This window comes from Ammodytes marinus (genome assembly GCF_949987685.1).
Source record: "Ammodytes marinus genome assembly, chromosome: 10".
NCBI classification, from domain to species: Eukaryota; Metazoa; Chordata; class Actinopteri; order Uranoscopiformes; family Ammodytidae; genus Ammodytes; species Ammodytes marinus.
The window spans coordinates 18170954-18193414 of NC_137214.1; the positions used below are offsets into that span (position 1 = coordinate 18170954).

General features: G+C 42.1%; 4 protein-coding genes across 5 annotated transcripts; 1 reads left to right on the forward strand and 3 right to left on the reverse strand.

Annotated features, from left to right (window-relative positions):
• Positions 1–477: 477 nt before the first annotated feature.
• Positions 478–3459, reverse strand: LOC307256807 (F-box/LRR-repeat protein 12). Its single transcript, XM_080035908.1, has 3 exons — positions 3332–3459; positions 3119–3194; positions 478–2715 (listed from the first exon to the last, which is right to left on the reverse strand). Exons 1-3 carry the CDS (start codon positions 3430–3432, stop codon positions 1681–1683), a joined length of 1212 nt encoding a protein of 403 aa, XP_079892034.1. The 5' UTR covers positions 3433–3459; the 3' UTR covers positions 478–1680.
• Positions 3460–3741: 282 nt separating this feature from the next.
• Positions 3742–8267, forward strand: cops6 (COP9 signalosome subunit 6). Of its 2 annotated transcripts, none has more exons than XM_080035399.1 (10): positions 3742–3806; positions 4832–4953; positions 5122–5253; positions 5642–5730; positions 5965–6027; positions 6124–6171; positions 6272–6386; positions 7027–7119; positions 7363–7463; positions 7800–8267. In XM_080035399.1, the coding sequence occupies exons 1-10, from the start codon at positions 3760–3762 to the stop codon at positions 7938–7940; spliced, it is 951 nt and encodes a 316-aa protein (XP_079891525.1). In that variant the 5' UTR covers positions 3742–3759; the 3' UTR covers positions 7941–8267. The 2 variants fall into 2 exon arrangements, with proteins under 2 accessions (XP_079891525.1, XP_079891524.1); XM_080035398.1 differs by lacking the exon at positions 3742–3806 and adding an exon at positions 3915–4191 and having other exon boundaries at positions 4828–4953.
• A 510-nt stretch (positions 8268–8777) lies between these two features.
• On the reverse strand, positions 8778–11172 carry and4 (actinodin4). Its single transcript, XM_080036153.1, has 5 exons — positions 11164–11172; positions 10597–10660; positions 10458–10502; positions 10211–10362; positions 8778–9796 (listed from the first exon to the last, which is right to left on the reverse strand). The coding sequence occupies exons 2-5, from the start codon at positions 10649–10651 to the stop codon at positions 9017–9019; spliced, it is 1032 nt and encodes a 343-aa protein (XP_079892279.1). The 5' UTR covers positions 10652–10660; positions 11164–11172; the 3' UTR covers positions 8778–9016.
• Positions 11173–12470: 1298 nt separating this feature from the next.
• mcm7 (minichromosome maintenance complex component 7) lies at positions 12471–22221 on the reverse strand. The gene is made up of 15 exons (XM_080035981.1): positions 22031–22221; positions 20012–20091; positions 19530–19694; positions 19211–19335; positions 18465–18645; positions 18236–18373; positions 17978–18127; positions 17681–17795; positions 17399–17530; positions 17006–17089; positions 16547–16758; positions 16191–16456; positions 15860–16028; positions 13782–13891; positions 12471–13044 (listed from the first exon to the last, which is right to left on the reverse strand). Exons 1-15 carry the CDS (start codon positions 22059–22061, stop codon positions 12819–12821), a joined length of 2184 nt encoding a protein of 727 aa, XP_079892107.1. The 5' UTR covers positions 22062–22221; the 3' UTR covers positions 12471–12818.
• Positions 22222–22461: the final 240 nt, after the last annotated feature.

The window sequence follows — 22461 nt, forward strand, 5'->3', positions numbered from 1 at the left end:
ATTGCCATGAATGTCCCCTTAATAAACCACATATGCATGTGCATATGTCCAACTGCCATAGCCTGAGTATACCTGGAAGGTCTCACTCAGGAGCTCTTCCTCATGGCTTTCTTTGTCCCCTGACCGGTTGTTTGAATCCGCCACAAAAGACTTGTGTGTCTTTGCCTCTTATAATTGGTCCATGGTGTTTGCACAAGATATACATCTAGGGCTGCAACAGTATTATCATTACAAAATACTTGCCAGCAGTAAATTGTCTATTTCACTAAATACTAAAGATTTCCTGACTAGTCAAGTCTATCAGTCAGAACAAATATCTTTAATGATGGCTGAGTGATGCAAGAAACTAACAAAACACAAAGACAAACAATACTTTTAATATATATTTGTTCAAAATAGGTTTATTTTAAACAAATTATCATTTATTATTTTAACCTTCTTTAAAAGCAACACAATTCATGTCAACGACACAGATCGTCCACCTTTCTCCTCATTAATACAATACAGAGACATTTGCAATGACCAATTCTATATCATCATTTCGTAAAGACAGGGAAGAAAGAGGAGGTTGAAATTTGTTACAGTAAAATATGTTACACTCTCCTGTAGCACTAAAACCGTACACCTGCTTGAATGTATACATTGTTAAAAAGCTACAGTAGAGGAGTGAAGCAACAGGAAACAGGTGAATAACGGTCAACAGTATGCTTCAGTCTTTGTAAGCGACACCTGCTCATGTTTTCACAGCCTAGAAGAGACAGTTCCATATTTTGTTTATGCCTAGGCTTAGTTTAAAAGAGAATAGTTTAAACTTGTTCATGTTCCAGTTTCGAAGTGAGACTGCCCGCTGAGATACATTGAAGACACTGGGTTGAGCGGGAAAGTTACACAATATAACTACACACCTTGACACAATACACATGTTTGTCAACCGCCAGAATTTTTTTTAATACTATTTATGATAGAGTAGCTCAAACTTTAATATGTCTTGGTCTCTGTTAAATTAATGACACAGCTTAGCAGCAAGATAAGTTTTTCCATCAGTGTGATTAAATACCCAAATTTGATGGGTACTTTTCATTATTTTGAAGTCAACAGAAATTACTGTCTGGTAATTGTATCCCTAAAGAGTTGAATTTTCCATAAAAGATTTGCTATATATCACAATATATAGCTCCATAAAAAGTAAGCATTTTTTTCTAAGTTGAAGAAACATAGATTGAAAATACACAGTCTAAAGCTAAATGAAAGACACATTAAACAAAAGCATGGCCCTGTATTAAATGTAACATTTATCTTATCTGGAAGCCAAAGACCTTTAGTTGCACCGTTGCTCCTCTGGGTGTCCAGGAGGAAACAAGTCTCAAACGCCTGGAAAAGAAGGCAAGATGGACTATTAAACAAGTGTTACTCTCATTTCTCCATTATTACATAGGACATGTTTGATGAGTGATTTTTCAATTTTGGTGACATTGTGAAAATAAAAAAATGAACATGTCGCACTCTGGAGCTGTGATATCTTGTCAGCCAATGTGCGGCGGACTTAGGTTTTTGCATGATGATAATAAAAACTCCTATGATTCATTCTAACCGTAACACTACACAAAACAACATATGCCTGTGTAAAAGAGGATTGTATCCACATTGGTCACTTGTATAAAGCAGCAGTGGTAACCTCATTTAGTCTGCATTTATTTGAACGGAGCAGTTGGTGAAAACTAGTGTGCAGGATGGCAGCAGGACAGCCAGAGAGCGACGCAAACTCGGAATGGGATCATTAGTATCCAGCGTCTTGTTCTCGTCGGTGCTGTTATCTCCACCTGCAGCTTCCTCACCGTCTTCCTCTTCGCCACCGGCGCCCTCGCCCTCCACCACCGGCGGACACTGCCGAGGCTGGAAGGCCACGTCCAAAAACTCCATTCGGCGGAGTCCACGGAGCATCCTGCAGCTGCGTACTATCTGCATCTCGCTGAGTGTGCATGCCCACAGGCACAGAGCCTTCAGGTCCTTCAGACGACTGGCACAGAGCAACCCCGGCCCCACCTCCTTGCCACCTAGACTCAGCTCCTCCAGTCCCAGCCATCCAGCCCCCAACCCGAGGGAGGCCATCTGTAACTGGTAGCCTTGCCGCCCTGTGATGCCTATTTTCAGAAATTTGAGCCTGGAAAGCCCTTCCACGCCGCAGACGCCGTCCTTGGCAGCGCTGCTCCTGAGCCCGTTGGCCGTCACACGAAAGGTGTCTCGCAGCTCCAAGTGATCAAGCCTCTCCCAGGATGACAGACTCTGCAGATGCTGGTCCGTGAAAGAGGGCACGTTGTTGAGGACTAACCTCTCAATGCCAATCCCCGATGGAGAGCCCTGCCCTTTTCCTTTTCGGTCCCTACCTTGCTGTTGAGCACCAGCGCTGGATGTGGCCTGGGAACCAGCAGGTGAATCAGGAGACTGGCTGAAGAATTCGCGAGGCAGCTCACAGCCACGCAGCTCCAGGACGTGCAAAGACTGAGGTAGGAGCTGGCAACTGGGCAGGCTTCTCAGGTCTGCGTGCAGGAGATAGAACTTGCTCAGGCGAGGGCACTTTGCGGACAAAGCTTTGAGCCAAGACTCAGAGAGGAAGGTGCCGCCACGGGCAGAGAGCAGCAAACCACGCAACCGCAGGCACCTTAGTCCACAACCTAGGTACTGACGCAGCAGGAGCCAAAGTATGCGGGACGTCACCTAACACAACATGGACAGTCCGTGACATGTATGCATTAAGGGTGGGGGAGGGAGGCAAAAGGGAGAAGGTTACTTTCAATTACTGCACAGACACACACAACCTGCTGGGAAGAAAATAAGAGAAATAAATAGAACAGTAGAAAGCTAAAGATGTGCCAGGTGGATAATGATAAGAAAATATAAAAAAAAGGTCACAAAGATTCCTGACTTGGTTTTTGGTTTTTAAAGACATAGTTTAAAGTTGTACACCAAGCGGTACATGTGTTTTTCATGTATTATGAATAGTATGCATTGTCTTATTTTGATGTGGCTGGGTTCCCCAAGTGAAATAAACATCCCACTGTCTGTGTAAGAAAATGCATTACAATATGTGAAGAAGACACATTGTCAGTAACACACTCACCCCTTTCCATGCAGTCAGATCGACAAATCTCCACAGTCTTTGGTCTTTAACAAGGCGTTTCCATCTCTTGCATACCCTAAACATAAAACACAGTAAAACAAAACATAACTTCATTGTGAGACATGAGTCACTCACAACAAAGGCAAAGCTGACTTTTGTTTCACAATAATAATAATTGGTCAAGTACATCGAGCAAAGTTAAGCTTGCCTTACCTTCCGGCTCTGACCAGCTCCCGTACGCTCAAATACGACAACACATCTATTAAAATGTTTTCGGGAAAGTAGTCTAGGTGACAGACTTTAAATTCATCCATTTTGTAAACAAAACTCTTAAAACCTTGGACACGGACAAATATCCCGGCGCACACAGGTTGCGCTCACATCAGCGATCCCCAGGAAACAGCTGCCTGTCGACTGTAGGACCTAGTCGCGATTATCAGATTCAATCAAATTATGCTCCATATACTTGACATATCTGTCTCGACTATAAATCTGCTCTTGCCTCCTATAAACACCTGGCACATTCGTGTCAATAATTATGTGTGGGAGCGTATTTGAAAACTCATCCCGGTGAAGCGATAATTCCACCTAACGTCCGCTACGTGAACAGCCCAGTGCGCCTGCGCGTCTTACCGGACAAGATGGCGACCAGCAATGGTGGAGGAATGGAAGTGGACGGGGCAGGCGAGTATTTCTCAATTCTGTCACAATATCTGCCTGGTGCTAACACATTAACCTGAAAGCAGACGGTCGCCCGGGTTGTCTGCGGCCATACGCGAGGAATACATGTTGAGAGAGGGCGGTAGGCAGCGAGCTCGCGGACATAAGCGGGTTAACGCTCGCGTCTGTGCTGTGAAGCTGTCAACACATTGATCAGTGTGGGGCGTCCTGTCTTCTGCTCTGTGAATCTGTTCTCTGACTACAGTCTGCACAGATGTGAAGCAAAGTCAGTCAGCACAGGCAACTCAAAGGAAAGCCTACTGGCTGACTATAACAACAACAACTGGCCATAATATGGGCCTGCCCTTTAGGCTACCTGTGTTATCAACACTTCATATATTTCTCTTTATTAGGTTGGTAATTGTTTGATTTACATTTGTCGAACAGAATATCATTGATCATATGTTAACAGATTAAGTAAAAATCCAGTCATGTATTAATTTACATTAAATTACATGTATATAGTTGTTTGGCACCGTTATGTTTATGTCACTGTTACAAAGTGTTTAACAAATGAAAAAGAAAACGTTAAGAAAACAGGCAGGCAGACCTAAGCACATAAACAGTAGAATATCACGAGAAAGATCAGAAATAAAATAGGTATAAAACAGAATAAATCAAAGCACAGAAATAGTAGAATATAAAATAAGACAGGATGAAATAGGTTTTTAAAAACCCCACAATAAATTAATATTTTTCTATCTTTGTTCTAGTATTGTAAGTAATGCGTTTCCACTGGTCCTTAAAAAGTCTTGAGAAGTGTAAGATCCAATAGTTTTGAGTTTAAGGCCTTAAAATGTCTTAAATCGGATTATGATGTGTTGACCGGTCTGGAAAATAGTTTGGAGTATGAAGTTATGTTGCTTGACATCCATAAAAGATGCTTTAAATTCAGTCTCACTTTTAAATGTGTTTATCATGAATATATTCATTGTCTCTGCTGTACTAGTGTTAAAGCCCCTCTCGTTTGTGTCATTGTGTGACTTTAGCCAGCCCCAGTGTTATGGCGGCAGGCGTCACAGGGAGTGTGTCTGTGGCCTTACACCCCCTGGTTATCCTCAACATATCCGACCACTGGATACGCATCCGCTCGCAAGAGGGACGGCCAATGCAGGGTATGTATGACTGCTTAGCTCTGCAAGAAAGACAGCATATGAGCAGCCTTATGTACAATATGCCTCATATTCGGTTGAGTTTTTCTGTAACCTAATGTAACGTTACGAAACATGTTATCATTTCAGATGTTAATTGCAGTTTTTGTTTTGTTTTTTCCTCTTGCTCAGTGATTGGAGCTCTCATTGGGAAACAGGAGGGGAGAAACATTGAGGTGATGAACTCCTTTGAGTTGCTGTCTTGCACCATAGATGACAAAGTGCATATTGACAAGGAGTACTACTACACCAAGGAGGAACAGTGTAAGTGGTCTGTATGTGTAGGACAGGAATACAGCTCTATTCATGCTGCTTCTTTCATTTTTTAATAAAATGGATTATCTGATTTCCTGGCAGGATCATGTTTGGGAAATAATACACAAAAAAAGTAATATTTAATAATTACGAAATACATCATTAGCTTTTCAAAAGTAGTTTTGTGTTGGCTGAATCAACAAAAGGTGCAATTGTATGTGTCCAAGTCAGAATCTGCATAAAAGAATTAAAGAACCATCAGTGACAGATTGCTTCACAGAGGGATTGCAACACTAGTAATTGATACATTGTTATTCATCAGGCAAAGGTTGTAAATAAATACACAAAGTTGGTTGCTGGCTGTAGTTTTTCTCTAATATTTCCATTCATCTCTCAGTCAAACAGGTCTTTAAAGAGATGGAGTTCCTGGGCTGGTACACCACTGGCGGCCCCCCTGACCAATCAGATATTCATATTCACAAGCAGGTAGGCAAAAGTTAAAGGTGCAGTACGCGTGCACAGTAAATGTAATGAGCATAAGAGGAACACACATGTGCAAATTGTGTTTACTGCATTCTAACCAACAACCACAGTGTGACCATTATATTACATATGGAGGATTGATTTGTATTTTGTAGTCGGTAATACAAGTATAATCATCCTTATGTCTGATTGTGTACAGTTAATTTTCTTACTGTTGCTTTCCTTTTCTCTTGTCAGGTGTGTGAGATTATTGAGAGCCCTCTCTTCCTCAAGCTCAACCCAATGACTAAACACACTGATGTGAGATCCTTTGCATTTTCACTACAATAATGAGAAAGCACCACAAATGTGTATTAGGAAACAGCTGCTCTAACCATTTGTCCTTTTCTCCATCAGCTTCCTGTTACCGTTTTTGAATCTGTGATTGACATCATCAATGGAGAGGTACTATTATATACAGTATATATATGCATGTCATAATACTATAAATCTATCTTATCTATGATTTTTTAAAGTTTGATATATATACATATTTCAAATCTAGGCTACCATGTTGTTTGCTGAGCTGACGTACACTCTGGCAACAGAGGAAGCAGAGAGAATCGGTGTTGACCATGTGGCTCGAATGACGACCACCGGCACAGGAGAAAGCTCAACAGGTGAGGAGAGGCTGTTGTTTATAGTTGTTACCTTGCACCTTGCTACCGTGAGTCAGTTTACCTGCACTACAAGGTCCTGTTAGCTGTAGCTGTTTCTATAAACATGTTTATTTAACAACAGTTACCCATAAAGGCCAATAATCTTAACCTCTTATCTCTGATTTTAAGGATTAATCCAAAAGAAATGGTTGGTCCAGCTAGCACCGGCTACAAGATATTGGGGGAGTTTCTCATAGTTAGGATTAGTTCAGTCTGCGCAGGGATGTTCCAACAATTGTTCTAGTGTATGTATATGAATTGTACTGCATACAACATTTAAGATTAAAAGACAGACTTGGTGCACCAGCAGCACATTAGTCCAATCTCTGGGAGGTAATGGACTTTCTTAACATTACTTCTTACATATAGGCCCCCAGTACGCCAAGGGCTCATTTCTGCAGAGAGAAAAGATACCATTCTCTGAAGTTAATGTGTAACAAGTGAAGGGCAGGTTTATTTTCAATTTCAACGTAATGAAGCATCATTATGAAGCCCTCATATCAGTTCATACAGAATTACGCACATGTTGAATTCATAATTCTGTCTGAACTCTGAAAGCATTTATAACTCCAATATTTTCTCCGTCTTCTCTTCTTGCTAGTTGCTGAACACCTTATAGCCCAGCACAGTGCGATAAAGATGCTCCACAGCCGGGTGAAGATCATTCTAGAGTACGTCAAAGCTGCGGAAGCAGGTGAGAGAACGATGGGGCCTTTTTAATGAGGGCAAAGAATGTGAAAATAAGTGTGGAAAACAGCTGCTCTGAAATGAGATGTTCCCTTTCATCACTTTTACACCTTTATGGCGGCCGCCCTCGAACACTCCTCCATAATAACAAGACACTGTTTGATACCACCTCAACAGTCTTGTCCAACATCACTGTTTTAATGCTTTAACTAGTTGTTTCTGTTTTTCTGTCCGTCTTCTTGGACTGCAGGAGAGGTGCCCTATAACCACGAGATCCTTAGAGAAGCGAATGCCCTATGCCACAGACTGCCGGTCCTCAGCACCATACAGTTTAAAACCGACTTCTATGATGTAAGCAAGCTTTGTGGACCTTAACACACAACATGTTTTTTTATACCCCTAATGCATCCTGGTGTTTTCATCAAAATGTCAGTTCTTGTTCATATCAGAAAACCCCAATAATCTTCTGACAACAGGAGGGTTTAACTTGGGTTGACACAAAGTAAACTGCAGTGACCAATGTTTAATGGGATGAAGTTACAGAACCATGAGAAAAATATGATTATTTCTAGAAGGTTTTTCTTTTCAATGTTTGTCTTAGCAGGAAATGTTAAACAATGTTGTATTGCCAAGTGAGTGTTTCTATAACTGCCCTCTTTTTTTTCTTTTTTCTTCTCCTGCCTGCAGCAATGTAATGATGTGGGCCTCATGGCCTACTTAGGCACTATCACCAAGAGCTGCAACAGTATGAACCAGTTCATCAACAAGTTTAACGTCCTGTACGACCGACAGGGCATCGGCCGGAGGATGAGAGGACTCTTCTTTTGAGCTGAAGCAGAGACGCACAAGAACTGCAGTTTATTTTCTTCTCTGTTTTGTTATTTTTTCTTCTTTTTTTTGTGTCAGCCAAAACAAAATTCTTTAAACCAACAGTAGCTTTTCAGAACCAGTTTACCACTTTCAACCACAAGTGTTTTCTAAAAGCACTTAATTACACCAATCTGTAAGAGATATGTACAAAGTCACCTGACTCTTTTCTTGTGTATGCACAGAGATGAATCCACTGTACATGAACGTTATATTATTTTACCCCGTTCATTTTATTGTTTCATGTTTCTGTATGTAATAAATGATCTGCTGATTTTTTTCATGGGACTTTGACTCTTTTTCTTTCCAAGATCAAAGGATTACAATGGGGTAGAGTTACACTAACTATATGCACAACACCGCTTGTAAATATGTCAGACCTGCGCTTGGAAATGACGAGCCTATGAAAGTCAGCTATGATGAGGTGGTGTAAATGCAGGTTTATTGTCAGGTGTGTTTGCAGTTAGAAGGTCTTTTGAAGTTGTTTCCCTGCTGTTCTATTGCATACACCACGGGGCAGGGGGTGTTGCAGCTCCAGAGTTGAAGGTCTAACAGGAGTCAGCATTTATATGGGTATTAAATGTACAGCGGAACTAGACATAATGACCCCCCAGTCTGCACACTGGCACGTCTACTTTACTAGTCTGCCTTTAACTGCCATGGGGCACTAAGAGAAGCAAATATTTGCTTACTTTTTCTCTCTTGCAACTTTAAAAAAAAGTATATTAAACGACAAAAAACAACCGATGAGAATCAGTTTTGTGACACTTTATTAACTCATTACTCGGAAATCATTTGCATTACATGCTTGTGTTGACTGAAAACTTTTCATTTTACAGGGATGGTAAATACATTTTAACAGTTGAATAGGGTATAAACTAGAAAAATAGCAACTTTCCCATGCTTTGACACAGGTTGAATTCCATGACAGCACATTTGCAAGATGTTAAAAAAACCTTAAAATATATTTGTATTTAACTGTTACACTTGGGTGTTCTCAAGCAATGTCTGTTTCATTTACACATCCTGCCCCATCTTTACTGCCTGTCCTCTTCGGGCTCATCAGCAGAAGCGGCAGGCTGTGGGTACTGGAAGCGGACCGGGTCGAACAGGTCATCCCTGGGGTCGTAGGGCTTGGGGTAGTAGTTTGGGTACGGGTAGAGGACTACTTTCTTTGGGACGAGAGCAGGGGGTGCTGCTGGCTCCTCCACTGGTTCCTCCTTCTCTTCCCCCTTCATAGGAGGCGGCGGTGGGGGCAGGACAGCCACCTTACCCTTGATGGGGCGGGGCGGGTGGTCGATCAGACAGTCGGGGTCCCAGTAGGGGTCGCAGTCGTACTCCATGCCCTTGAAGGTGCGGATGGGGGCCGGCGCGAGCTTCTTGACCAGGACTGGCGGAGGTGGGGAGTATTTCTTTGGAGGAGGGGGGGGGAGTTTGGGCACCACGACCGGGGCCGGAGCAGCTTTCTGTGGAGTGCAGTGGGGGTGGTAGCGGGGGTCGCAGAGCACAGGCACAGCGCCGGTGGGCATGTAGACGATGTGGGGCTTACAGAGCGGGTCCTTCTTGTTGCACAGATACAGGACGTCGGCCTGGGAGATGACTGGAGCAGGGGGAAGAGGAGGTGGCGTCTCTTTGGGCTTAGGCAGCCCCTTCATGGGAGGCGGAGGAGGCAGAGCCACTTTACAACTCTTGTCCGTGGCCGGGTCACACATGGGCACGCCCAGTTTGCTCTGGTAATAGGAGGCGTCGGGGCCATAGGTCTGCTCCAGGACCCTCATCTGCTGGTAGAGCATCCGCAGCTTGTCGATCTCGTAGATCTATGAGCGATAGATTTACAAAAATCCCAAAAACATTGATTAACTAAAGGTAAGTAAGTAAGTTGTATTTATATAGCACCTTTCAAAACCTGGGTTACAAAGTGCTTAACATGAACACATGAGTCCAAATACATGTGTAAAATCAATAAAAATATACAATAAAAACAGAGACAAAAACAAAACAAACAAACAAAAAATTAAACAAACATCTATATGTACGATGCAGAGGCCTTTAGTAAGGACAAATGGATGTGTAATATACAATTATTTCTATATTTTACAGCTTCAATTTGATCTATGAATTTGGACAAGTCAGTAGTCTATAGGATGTGAAGTGAACATTTTATTCCCAATTGTTTGACTCATATTCAAGACAGTGCAAAAGGCTTAGGAATGAAAAATACTAGTTCCTACCCCCTCAGTGTGTCCGATGCTACTGTAGTAGCGGTAGTAAGACTGGAAGTCTGGGTTTCCTCTGTACCACCTTGGGTCCACATTACGCTTGGGTCTGGAGTGAGTCAGAAAGTCGTTTGCCTTCTCTGAGTCAATACTGACGGGGACCATCTCTGTGAAGGAAAGGCATGATGGTCTGTCCGTTAAGAAGATAAAGAACTCTCCAACATTTATTTAAGAGTGTGCTTCAAGGTCTGCAGATAGTTACCTTCCTGCTTGATGGAGTTCAACAAAGATTTGGCCTCCAGCAGGCCTGGAAGAGGAGACAAATCATTTGATGGAGATTGATCATCTTGTTTTTGACACATTTTGGTTGAAGCAGTTTACACTAAAGAATCAAAACTGACCTGGGAGCAGCATCAGACAGCAGAGTGTCCCAGCCGACCATAATGTGGAAAACATCTTGAACCCCTGCAATCCAGAGAGGAAGTGTTTCATGGCAAAAATTGTTTAAAAATTGTTTTTATTAATGGCGGGAAAAGGACCATTACCACAAAAATCATTGCTATTTGATCACTTAAGCAAAACAAGTGGGATTTATAATCTCTTTAAAACGATGTCTATATACTACAAAATGTATAAACGCAAGGAAACTTTTTGGTCCTTTTCACAATAGATTTTCTTGATAAAATAAAGGTATTTTCCCTTAGAATTTAAATGTAAAATCGATTCCTAAAATCAAATCTTAAGGATGATTGCTTCCTATAGCATCAAAGAAAATAAACTCTTTCAGATGAAGCAACCTGCCTACTTCATTAATGTTTTCTAAAAGACTATATGTCAGTATACACGCCAAAAAGCTGCTATTGGACATTAAGTGTTTCTGTTTAACAAAATTTAACTTACATTTTGAATAATTTAAAAAGCACAGATAAAGCCTAACGACCGAAAACCTCTGGCTGTGTCTTACTCACCTGGCTCAGGATGCTGTCTTCACTGCATAGACAGGGCTGAGAGGGTTAAATACAGATGTCTGTCAGACCCCCTGTAACTTTCTCTCCCATCCAATAGGACTCCACCAACTTTCAGACCCAAATCTAGTCCCCGCCTCTCATTTTAATACCATTTAATATGGGCCTTTGGCGCCTATTAGGAATAAAAACCCCTTTGCCTTCAGCAACAGGGCCATAAAGAAAGCAGACTTCAAATGGAAACCCCCCATTAAGTCTGGAAGGAAAGCGTCACCTGCTGGGATGACTGCAACTGTGGGGCAAAAATGCTGCCTACCAACAAAATAGCTCAGCCAAGATAAGAGGGAAAAAAATACATGGAGACGGCATTAAATATACATTTATGAGCTTGATTTCTAAAATGATTCAGCTAAAAAAAAGGTGTTTATATTTCACCAGGTGAACACCTGCTTTTCTAACAGCTGTTTGACTGGACATCTGGTTATCAACTCACTGAGCAACAAAACATTTTTTTTTTTTTACCCCAGCATGTTTTTACCATTACATTTGGAACACTTATTGCATTGAGGCTGCTGCACTCTTACAGCATGCCGTCATACTACACTAAACATGGCCGAAGCTCAATGTATGTTTTACAGTTAAATCCTATTCATTCACAACAGTCACTCAACTTCTTCACCCAGGGAAATAGATAAATTCCTTTTCTCATTGCATGATTATACACAGAGTAATCGGAGTCTACAAAATACAACTAGTTATTCACTTTAAGACAGTAACTCTAAAATGGTTAAGATGGTTCATTAGTCAACATTTAGTTCCAGCATGCAACTTTTCTTTTTCGATAGTAAACTGAATGTCTGTTTTAGACTGTTAGTTGGATTAACTTGAGGCTGAAAAATACCTTGTGTGCTGGAAGCTTTTAAAGGGCATTTTTAACCATTTACTAACTGATGAATTAGGAAGCGATCTCCAGATTCGACATTAGCAAGACAAGAATCACTGCAGCCCTTAACCACCATTCATATTTGAAGAAACAGCCCGAGGCTTTAAAGGAAATTGTGAAGACATTTTTCACCATTTTATAGACCAAACGATAATGAAAATAATTGTTAGTTGTAACTCTGTACGTTAGCAAGTTTTACGAGCAAAACATGTAATAGGAGTTTCTGAAAGCAGCAATTATGGCAACAAGGCTGCTCCAGGAACAAACCAGGTGTTAAGGGCAGATTGTGGCACACTTGAAACCTTTCTCCATCCCATTTAATGTGTACACCGGAGGCCCAAATGAAGCACAAAACACATAGTATTGAACCATACATTTATTATAACTATCTGTCACAATACAAGGCCCAATTTGAATTTCTTGCCCAAATTTCATTGCAGCGTATAAAATGTACAGAAACGCTCCATGTCAAAGAAACTGGAAGCATTAAGTTCTTAAACTGCAGATGCTACACACAATGCAAAGTTCTGACATACATATTTACAAAGCGATTTACTGGTGAACAGGGATATAAAAAGCAATGGATCTCCAACAGACTTGTTACAAAATTCTGAAAAATTGAAAGAGCTTAAATGTAAGTCTGTAGCAAGCCCACAACAAAGAGATTTCCCCCTGTTGGACGTGGCTGAAACGCAAGGTGCATGTCCAGATGTCTTCAGACAAAGGTGACGCGGGTGCGTGCCTGGTTGACCTGCCACACGTTCAGCTCCTCATACTCCTCCAGTGCTTCCTGGAACTGTGCGGGAGTGTAGCCGCGAGACACGCAGCGCTGCTCAGCCTCCGCCATGCGCACCACCCCACCCGCTCCACCGCGCCCTGACACGCCCTCTGTGGCCAGCTCACGCACCAGAGAGAAGATGACGTCGGACGGCCGCTGAGCCCTGAGCAGGAAAGAAAGAAAAAAAAAGTTGTTAATTTTTTTTTAACGTGATCAGGAATGCTCTAGTTATCCTTTTGTAGCACCGATTTATAAATGAAGGTCAATTTACCGTGTAAAGATGGACCAGTTTGATGCTTTGAGAGTTAAATGCTACCACTTTGTCACATAAAACAAAACATATTATTACTAATTTTATTGTTTTCAAATTCAACAAAACAAGATGTAACATTAATGACTGACCTTTTGAGGTTTTGGTTCTAGAAGGATTGTTACCTTTGGCCAGTGCTAGCTATAGTTTCCCAATGTCCAGTATTTATACAGAGACATGCAGCTAAAATATCCAAATCCAGAATTAACCGAAAAGTAAATACCTATTGCTTTAATGAAAAAAACTAACATTTTATTTACCTTAGATACATGTTTTATTTAATTAATTAATTTGATGCTGTTAAAACATGGCTTCTCTCCCTACTTCGGTGTTATTAAACCATCCTGGACATTTTAAGCATCGACTAAAGAACAGTATATGTCAGGAGTATGAACATGTTACTAGTCCCCCCACTTGCCTCAGGGAACATGCTACCGTGTGAACATCGCTCCATAAAAAAAAACAAGAAGTTTAACAGCCTTCTCCAGGATATGTAGCTACACTTACAGGCAAACGTGAAACTCATAAAAAGGATTCGACAGTTGGACGACATCCAATCACTAATGTGATGTTCCCGTGTTAACACTAACCTCGTGGCGCTGGACTTGTCAGCTTGTAGCGAATCCTTTGACATCTCCATCATTCTCATTGCTTCGTTGACATCTTCCTTCTCCACAGTCTCCATCATGCGAAGGCGAGCCTACGAAACAAGAGCGGAGATTGTGACTGAAATGGAAATAAGATTAGTTAAATGTGTACATAAGTGGGACTTTCAGTTGACAGCAGATCCATCTGGATTACAAAGGCTGCGCTGTGCCGGCACTGTCAGACCGAGACAAGTGCAATGCCCTCTGGGATGGCCGGCAATTGCCCAAGTCTCCGCCTCTCAACACCAGCTAATCCCTCTACTGGTAGAACACTAAAACACCAAGAAAGAAATGCTAAAAGAGAACCTTAACACTGAGATAAAGTTTTGATGATGGTACTGGCCATGATCAGTTTTGCATGGGTTTGCACAGCTGCTCCTAATGCACACAGGCTGACTGCCCACCCTGCAAAGCTGACCAGGATCAGACAAACCTCGTCCTGCCGATCACGCATGAATCTTAATAGAACATTTGTAGAATCTGAACAAGGTGTGGTGCAAATAAATAAAACGATGATTATCTTCAGCATAGCAATTCAAGTGGTTTCTTCTGCATTGGGTGGTTGCAGTTGCCCTCTTGTGGACGTCTGTGTGCAGCACTTTGCCTTCCTGTGTGCCTGAAGTGCTGGTTTTGCAGTAGGTGGATGACTGCTACCTGCACAAACAGCACTTTTGACACCCAGAGGCAGGGAGAACACCGTTAAGCATTCCTTTCTGGATATACTCCATTTCTTCAATCATTTCCATAACAATACTTTATACATTAATGCCACTACGAGTAACATTGCACGTTGGCGGCCCCTTTGGACAAAAGCGGTAGTATTTTTACGACACCAGCTGTCGTGAAGCTGTTTTCTAGCTCATGCTGGGCGTGCGAGATTCAAATGATCAGGAAGCAATATAGTGCATGTCCGTGTGTTGAAAGTGTGAGGGCACCGGACTCTTTTCGGCTCTGTGAGAGTGGTTAGTGACACAGCATCAACTAATGCCAGTCAGTGCTACACACACCTGATTGCAATGAGTTGATGCAGCAGTGTCACCTAACTACTCTCTCTCACGGAGCTGAAAGATTACGTGTCCTCACATAAAGCGAATGAACGAGAGACGGCAGTTAGTATGGATCACGATGAGGTAATGTGTTTATGTTGTTGTAAATAATGACTATTTCAGATGAATAATGGTCATCTGATGATGCTGGTGAGGCCAAGTAAACTTTGTTTTAGTAGGCTACCGCTCATTCATTTAGGAGTAAACACTGCAGTCTAGTTCGCTACCGTGAAATTGTGTATACGTTGCTTGGCAACGCCCTCCCGCCCATCACTGTGGATCACTCTTCCTTTTAGCTTTTCTTCATTGCATTTTCTTTTTTTTTCCTTTGATGGTTCAGCCCCGTTATCAGTCATTATGACGACAAATAACTGTCTCAAACAAGGCTCCCGCTCCCCTTCCCTCACCTGGAGGGATAGGCTTCTCAAATCGCGTTGTTGCGCCACACTGATATCTGCGACGGATATGTGACCATAGAGCATGCACGCGTGAACCGAAAATCGGACTAGGTGTGCGACCAGACCAAAAGCAGTAATAAAAACAATATAAAACGTCTTTCTTTGCACTGATGGTCTCGTTTGCTGTTAAAGGTAATTTATGATTATCAGAGGAAACATGAGGCTGTTTAAAAGACATTTAAATGTTACTCGGAGCTGCTTTAATCCATCGTCTTGCTTTTGCCAAGTCATGATGACTGTACTGTACTGGAGATCTGTTGTCCAGCGTGGGAAAGAAGTGCTCACACTGCAGTAGGCCAGGTTATCGTCACTACCTGCACTGTAAGCACTTTATCACACACTGGACGATTGATTACGACACAAAGATGATCCTCACACTCCATTATCAGCCCCATGATAAAACCTTATATCTTTATAAAATATTCAAATTCCATTTAACAATAATCACATTTCTGACAAAAGAATGATACACTGTGCTTTCCAGCCACACACAGCTGACTAGAGCGGAGGTTCTCACCAGGGCAGTGGACAGACGGAGGATGGAGAGGAGGGTACGGGCTGAGGTGAAGGTGGTGTCTTTGCTGACTCTGGCCTCTTTCCTCATCTCTACATAAGCAGCAGTGATGTAATCAGCCAGCGACTCAGGGACCACAGGCTGCCGCTTCTTACACACAGCGATGTAACGCCTGAAGAAATTGGACATTTCATGACAATATTGTGAATTACATAAGTTACACCACACATCTCGACAGTCTCCTTTTTAATAACCGGAACTGTTTAGGACAGATCCCTTATTTGCATTAATATATCAATATAACAGCAAATTTGTTACAAAGACTTTAAATCACCTCATCAGCTTCATGTCGATGGGGGTGAAGTGAGTGGGCGGTTGGCGGGAGTGCCGGTGGACATAGGTAATGTGCTGGGCCAAACGCAGGTCAGCGTCGGCGTCCGGCTTGTCCTGGATCAGCCAGAGCAGGTCAAAACGGGACAGCAGAGCAGCTGGCAGCTGAATGTTCTGCTCGATGCTCTTCTTGGGGTTGTAGCGGCCGTAGGCGGGGTTGGCTGCTGCTAGTATGGAGCAGCGGGCATTGAGGGAGGTCATGATGCCGGCCTGGAGAGGAGCGGAAAAGAGTGAGAGATTAGTGGAGATGTGAAACAGGCATCAGACCTGAATAAGTCAACTAAGTGTGCTTGGCTTTACCTTAGCGATGGAGATGGTCTGCTGCTCCATCACCTCGTGGATGGCTGTGCGGTCAGCGTCGGCCATCTTGTCAAACTCATCAATGCAGCAGATGCCGAGATCAGCGAGGACCAAGGCTCCTCCTTCCAGGGTCATTTCTCCGGTCAGGGGGTCACGCATTACTGCCGCCGTCAGACCCACACCGGACGAACCGCGACCCGTTGTGTACTGGCCTGATGAACAGAGAGGGGACCGGAGACAGTGAACAGGTGAGACGGCAGTGGCAAACTTATTATCATTTATAAAGAGAAAAACAAACTGATGCCAGTATCTGAATGTTTTTCTGGATATTTTGTCTTCACTCTCGTCAGACTAGTACATCAAAAGTTAATATTTTACCATTGAAAAAACAATGCCTAACTGGATAAAGGATTAAAACAGATACGGGACTTCACTCCAACAAAACAGGAATGTACTCACTCCGAGGAGCCAGGCGGTCTATGTAGGACAGCAGCTGGGACTTGGCCACTCCTGGGTCTCCCATCAGGCAGATGTTTATGGTGCCTTGAGGAAGAGAAGACAAGACGGGAAGAGGGTTGCAGTTTTTAAATAAGATTTCAAGAGGCTGTTCTTTTGTCAGCCCCTGTCTGCTATTGTGTGTGTGTGGATAATTTCACAATATAAGCCATATGGTCACCCTATTCATAATAGCATAATGTTTCTTAATAAATACAAGTGCATAAGAAAACATACAATTTCAATTGAATTTCTACCGTCAAGAATGAGAATTGTCTTGATCAGGTGGAGAGAGAATTTAAGGTGAAGAGTCCCTTAATGGCTATCTCTTGTTTAGTGGGAGCGTATGGGACTCACCTCTGATTTTCATGCCTTTAGGGGCCTGTTCTACGCCTCCAACCAGCAGTAAGAGTAGAGCCTTCTTTACATCTTCATGTCCATAGATCTCTGGTGCTATTGAGCCAGATAGTTTCTCATAAAATCCTTCATCTGTAAAAGATAATACAATCCATTGAGTTAACAATGAAAAGTTAAAAAAAAATAAACATTGTAGGGTTTTGGCATTCATACAGGTTAATATAGTTTCATTTTACCCAAGTCATCTCTCTCTCACATATATACACACAAATCACCAATCACCTGTGATGCTGCGTAGTTCCTCCTCACTCAGGTCATCATTGCCTAGCTCATCGTCCTCACTCTTGTTCATCAGTGTGATGCTGTGGGCCTCCAGGTAGGTTTCGGACAGAAGACCCTGTCATGAACATAACAAAATCAATATGGAGATGTATTTTAGGATCATGGGCAGATTAAGTACAGTGCAAAAAAAGGAACTGTAATACACAGTCAGATGCAATAATTGGTTAGATTTAATCTCAGGGTTGTATGAAGGTATAAAAACAGACACATCTCACATTCAGGTCAGAAGCTACACACCTGAACAGCCTGTGCGAAGCCTGTGCACAGGAGAGGGAGGAAGACTCCGGTGATGGCTACATGGTCTCCTGGCTGGGCAAGACGAGTGTTTTCTCCACGGGCGTAGATAGACATGCTCCTTGGAATATTACCGACGGGCACCTGGTCACTCTGTGGGACAACAGAAGAAACGTGTGATTAAATAGCTCTCTGAAAACAACCACATTAGAATGCAATGCCGATGACGAGTGATCATTTTATTGGCTATAGTTTGCTTACATGTTCCTGAATACGCAGCTCCTGGAACTTGACAAATTTGGAGCCTCTGGTCTGCAGGTAGAGTCGACCTCCTGATTTGTTTGTGACACACTCTTGGCTGGGACACATGATGAGGGGCATGAAGGAGGCAGACTGGATCTGAAGGACAAAAGGGACTTAGAGGGAAACCTGATATTTTGCAGCAGCAGGATTCATTGATGATTTCAAAAAGGACTAAAAGCAATCTTACTGGTTGATAGGTCTCGGCACCACACTGGTCACATGTGTATGTAGCGACAGTCATCATCGGTTTGACCTCGGTGGCACGGGTCACTATTCCTCTAACCGTCACTAGATTCCCGATGCTGTCAGCGCGTACATCACGCACTACTTTGGGTTTGGTCGTGTTGGGAGGCTTGAAGTACAACTCACTGTGGACCAAGGATGAAGTTAATGAGAAATGTATGTTAATATGCAAGATTTAATTGGAGACCAACTGGAAACATTAATAACCAGGGTTCCTACAGCTTAAGGAAAATTTGAAATTAAAGACTAGTTTTACAACAATCAAAACTGCAGTGAAAATCCATATCAATTTGATTGGGTTCGGGACAATTATTACTTAAAAAAAAATTGGTAGGTCATTCTATTTCAGGTCAGTCAAGAAGCCAAAAATTCAATATTAGTATAGAGCCATGCTGATCTTCTTGACCTTAAAAGAGGCATTTGTACATTTTAAATAGATGGTACCTACTATTATTACAGAGTTTTTAAAATTGCTATGTCAAAATGTATTTTTATGTATAAATCCAACTCAACATGTCTTAGCATGTAAGACTTTTTACAAGGTTGACTTAAGTAATTTTAATACCAATTAAGGCTTTATTTTTAGATGAGGTAATTTAATACGTTTGATGACAATTTTAAGATCTTTAAGAACCATGATAACTACAATATGTTGAAAAAAATCGCAACCATGAATCTGATCCGACTTACAATCTCCTCATGAGTTCAGCTGGGTATTTGTTACGAGCGTCATGGTTGTCTGCGGGGTCGCGACCCCTCTGTTCCATCATCAGCCTGTGCTCAATGTACACGTCCAAAGAATCCTTGGCCACAATCTTGATACAAAAAGGAAAGCATTTTTGCATTATCAATTGACTAAAATAAGTATGCTTGTTATTGGCAGATTATCATAGGGAGTTGATTATTGCTATGTTTATTTACTACAGCTGATATTCTAATCACAATACTTTGATTTGTATATATATATAAAAAAATTAAAGTCCAGGGTTGACTGTGCAGAAATACGTACATCTCTCTCTTTGTACTCTGGCAGCAGCTCGTGGATAGCGTCAGCAAGGATGGCCGTGTAGCGATTGGCATTCTCACAGATGCTCTCAACCAACTCAGGGTCTTCCTCTGCCAAGTCATCCAGGTCCACATAGATGGACACTTGCTCCCTGTGGGCCAGAGCCACCTGTACACACACACAAACAAACACACAGAGGGAGTCATTTATGAGCCACATGATTACAACGGCCAGTCTGCACAGAAACTGCTCGACAATAACACTGTTACACTTTCACAAACTAATGCTGCTGGGATGGTGCAATACCAGTTCATAAATGTGGTAACGCTACACCTTCTACAATGAGTGAGCATTTTATTGTAGGAAGACATTAGAATGAGGAAATTATTTGGTCCATTTTATGATTTATTCATTGTTATATAGCAATAATGAAAAGATGACATGAAACGTTCCCAGTCTATTTACCATTTGTTTACAATACTTACAAGTTGAGCTCCATATTTGAACACTTTCTTCCCATTGTCATCCTCTGAGTAAAACTCCTGCAGGAACCTTTTGCATTTGTCTGCAAAAAAAAACACTGTCAGCATTATTTCACAACTGGGAAAAAAGTCCACATCCAGCACACACTAGATGGAGAATCTATATACATGAAATAAATAAACGTTTACTGGTTTGACCTTTATTATTATTAATATTATTTTGAATAAAATAGCTGAAGTACAAGTTTTAAAACACCAGTTGTGGGCCTAGAGACAGAGCTAATTTGTTGTCCTGCGACGACCCCCTTTGTTGAGTAACATGGCATCCTGTAATCTCGATGAGTCACTATTGCCTACAGTTGCGCACCAACTGCCAATGAGGTAGTACATGAACTGAATTCCTTTCGACTGAACTAGTAGGCCTACTATTGTACTTTTAAAAAGAGAAAATACAAGCGTTAAGCACGCAGATAGCTTCGGGGTAAGAATGTATATAACAACAGGCGTGCTCAGGTCAGTGTCCATTTTTTTGTAGAAAAAATATCCCATCACTTCTCGAAAGAGCGACAACTATAAACAATATTTAATTCCGGGTTACAAGAAACAAAACTAGTCCTATCGCGATAGTGAAAACACTCCACTTACTTTGACGCTGCGGCAGAAAATCTGCAGCTCCGCTTTATTATTTCTGTCTGAGGATGTTATTGTAAACAAAGCAGCACATGGCTTTTGTGCCTCCTCACATCGATATCCCTCCGCTCTTAAGAAATAGTCCTGGCTGTTGTTTTCAAACCACGGCCAGCCATCTTCTAACGCTAGTTTTGGGTTAGCTTAGCTTAAATGAGCTATGAACAGCTCCGTCAATAGGAGCCACAACATAATCCCTGAGCGGTAAGAAGTCGCAGAATAATGTTTGAATCTAACCGTTTATACTCAAAGTGAAACGTTCAGCTTCACAATGTCATGCAGTTAATGAAAACACTCCCATTGTGAAGTTTCGGTTAAAAGTTAAAGGCGTAGGTTGTATTTGTGTAAAACTGACGTGATGCCCGTGTCCAAAACGTTTTGGACTCTAACCACAAACCTACTGACATAAACCAGTTGTTGCGCAGTTCCCTTTGTCAAGGCACGAAGCCACCATTTCGGTCCACTTACTAGCGTGTGTTTTAAGCAACACCTTTATTACATCTGAATGCAAAGTCGCCCTTTAACTTAGTAACCGTCAGTGACAAAAACCTGGATAACTGGTCAGCATGCCAACAACGCCGGTTGGAGGTTTAAGCATAAGTGAAGATGGAGACATTGCAAGACTGTTGATTTCACGATGCTCAAAAGTTCGGAAACAAGTGTGTAACATGTGCCGGGAGGACCAACAAGTTATGGATGTTTAAAAACCATCGGTCAAATTATTCATGTTACCGTTTCAGCGACGAGAAAAAAACACATTCACGGTCAGCTAGCGTTATATCTACCATGTCGGTCTAACTTTCGAGGTCTTGTTTTGGGTTTTAATGGTTACCTTCCACATTAAAAATGACATGGATGATGTGGTGTCAACTTTCTAACCGTGATATATTGCTGATAGTCGGTACTACGTGTTAACGTACGAAGGTTTAGTTATTGTTGAACATGTGCTGGCACAACGGCGCCTGCTCCTTTGTTTAAGCGGATCCATCCGGGTCACCGTGCAGTCACAAGAGCATACACACACATTGCCTTACTACTCATGATAACGTTCAGGAAAGTTTTCCCGACTCTAAAATGTACTCAAGTGTCGTGGAGTTAATGGAATATGACATGCACACTGCCAACCATACATCCAAGGAAAGTCTAGTAAGTGCAGATTGAAAAACGAGGTAATATCACATGCACAAAGACTTCAGAATATATTAGCTGACTTTATAACAAATGCATTAACGACCTATGCACTATTAAACGTTAGGTGCAATTCAGACAACACGTTAAGTTTTATGGCCAACCTGTTGCTGCCATGCCGTTATTGTGAAAGTTGACCTCCATTACCTTTCTCTGCCGCATAATCCTTACGAGCCATGGTTGCACACGTGGACCCTCAGGTGAGATAACTTTACTCCAAAACCCTAAAAGGTTCCAGCGAAGCAAAGCGCGGTTTAAATTCAGTTTAATCACTTTACTATCACCAGAGATCACTATTCATTCAGTTGCAGCTTTCGTCTCTCCCCGGTCTCGGTACAAGAAGTGGCGCGAGTCTGACGTATGCAGCAGCCAATCATGCCGCTTCTTCCAATCGCGAGAGGCGGGCATTCGTGGTGGCGCGAAAGTTGTGGACGATTGTATGTCACGTGATACGCCTAACTTCCGCCTTGTTAGTCTGGAATGGCGCGAAAAGCTCTGATTGGATTTCATACAACTGAGTGACTCCCACCCTTTATACGTCCATGCTCCCACCATGGTGAACTCAAACATGGCATATT

Excerpts from the sequence above, each read along its gene's own strand:
- LOC307256807 (XM_080035908.1), bottom strand. The coding sequence starts at position 3,432 with ATGGATGAATTTAAAGTCTGTCACCTAGACTACTTTCCCGAAAACATT. Across the intron at positions 3,195-3,331 it reads GAGCTGGTCAGAGCCGGAAG|GGTATGCAAGAGATGGAAAC; the intron begins GTAAGGCAAGCT and ends TTTTATGTTTAG. Across the intron at positions 2,716-3,118 it reads ATCTGACTGCATGGAAAGGG|GTGACGTCCCGCATACTTTG; the intron begins GTGAGTGTGTTA and ends ATGTTGTGTTAG.
- cops6 (XM_080035399.1), top strand. The coding sequence starts at position 3,760 with ATGGCGACCAGCAATGGTGGAGGAATGGAAGTGGACGGGGCAGGCGA. Across the intron at positions 5,254-5,641 it reads CTACACCAAGGAGGAACAGT|TCAAACAGGTCTTTAAAGAG; the intron begins GTAAGTGGTCTG and ends TTCATCTCTCAG. Across the intron at positions 5,731-5,964 it reads ATATTCATATTCACAAGCAG|GTGTGTGAGATTATTGAGAG; the intron begins GTAGGCAAAAGT and ends TTCTCTTGTCAG.
- and4 (XM_080036153.1), bottom strand. The coding sequence starts at position 10,651 with ATGTTTTCCACATTATGGTCGGCTGGGACACTCTGCTGTCTGATGCTG. Across the intron at positions 10,503-10,596 it reads CTGTCTGATGCTGCTCCCAG|GCCTGCTGGAGGCCAAATCT; the intron begins GTCAGTTTTGAT and ends CTCCTCTTCCAG. Across the intron at positions 9,797-10,210 it reads GCATCGGACACACTGAGGGG|ATCTACGAGATCGACAAGCT; the intron begins GTAGGAACTAGT and ends TATCGCTCATAG.
- mcm7 (XM_080035981.1), bottom strand. The coding sequence starts at position 22,061 with ATGGCTCGTAAGGATTATGCGGCAGAGAAAG. Across the intron at positions 16,029-16,190 it reads ATCGACATGAAGCTGATGAG|GCGTTACATCGCTGTGTGTA; the intron begins GTGATTTAAAGT and ends CAATTTCTTCAG. Across the intron at positions 13,045-13,781 it reads GACAAGTCCAGCGCCACGAG|GGCTCAGCGGCCGTCCGACG; the intron begins GTTAGTGTTAAC and ends TTTCCTGCTCAG.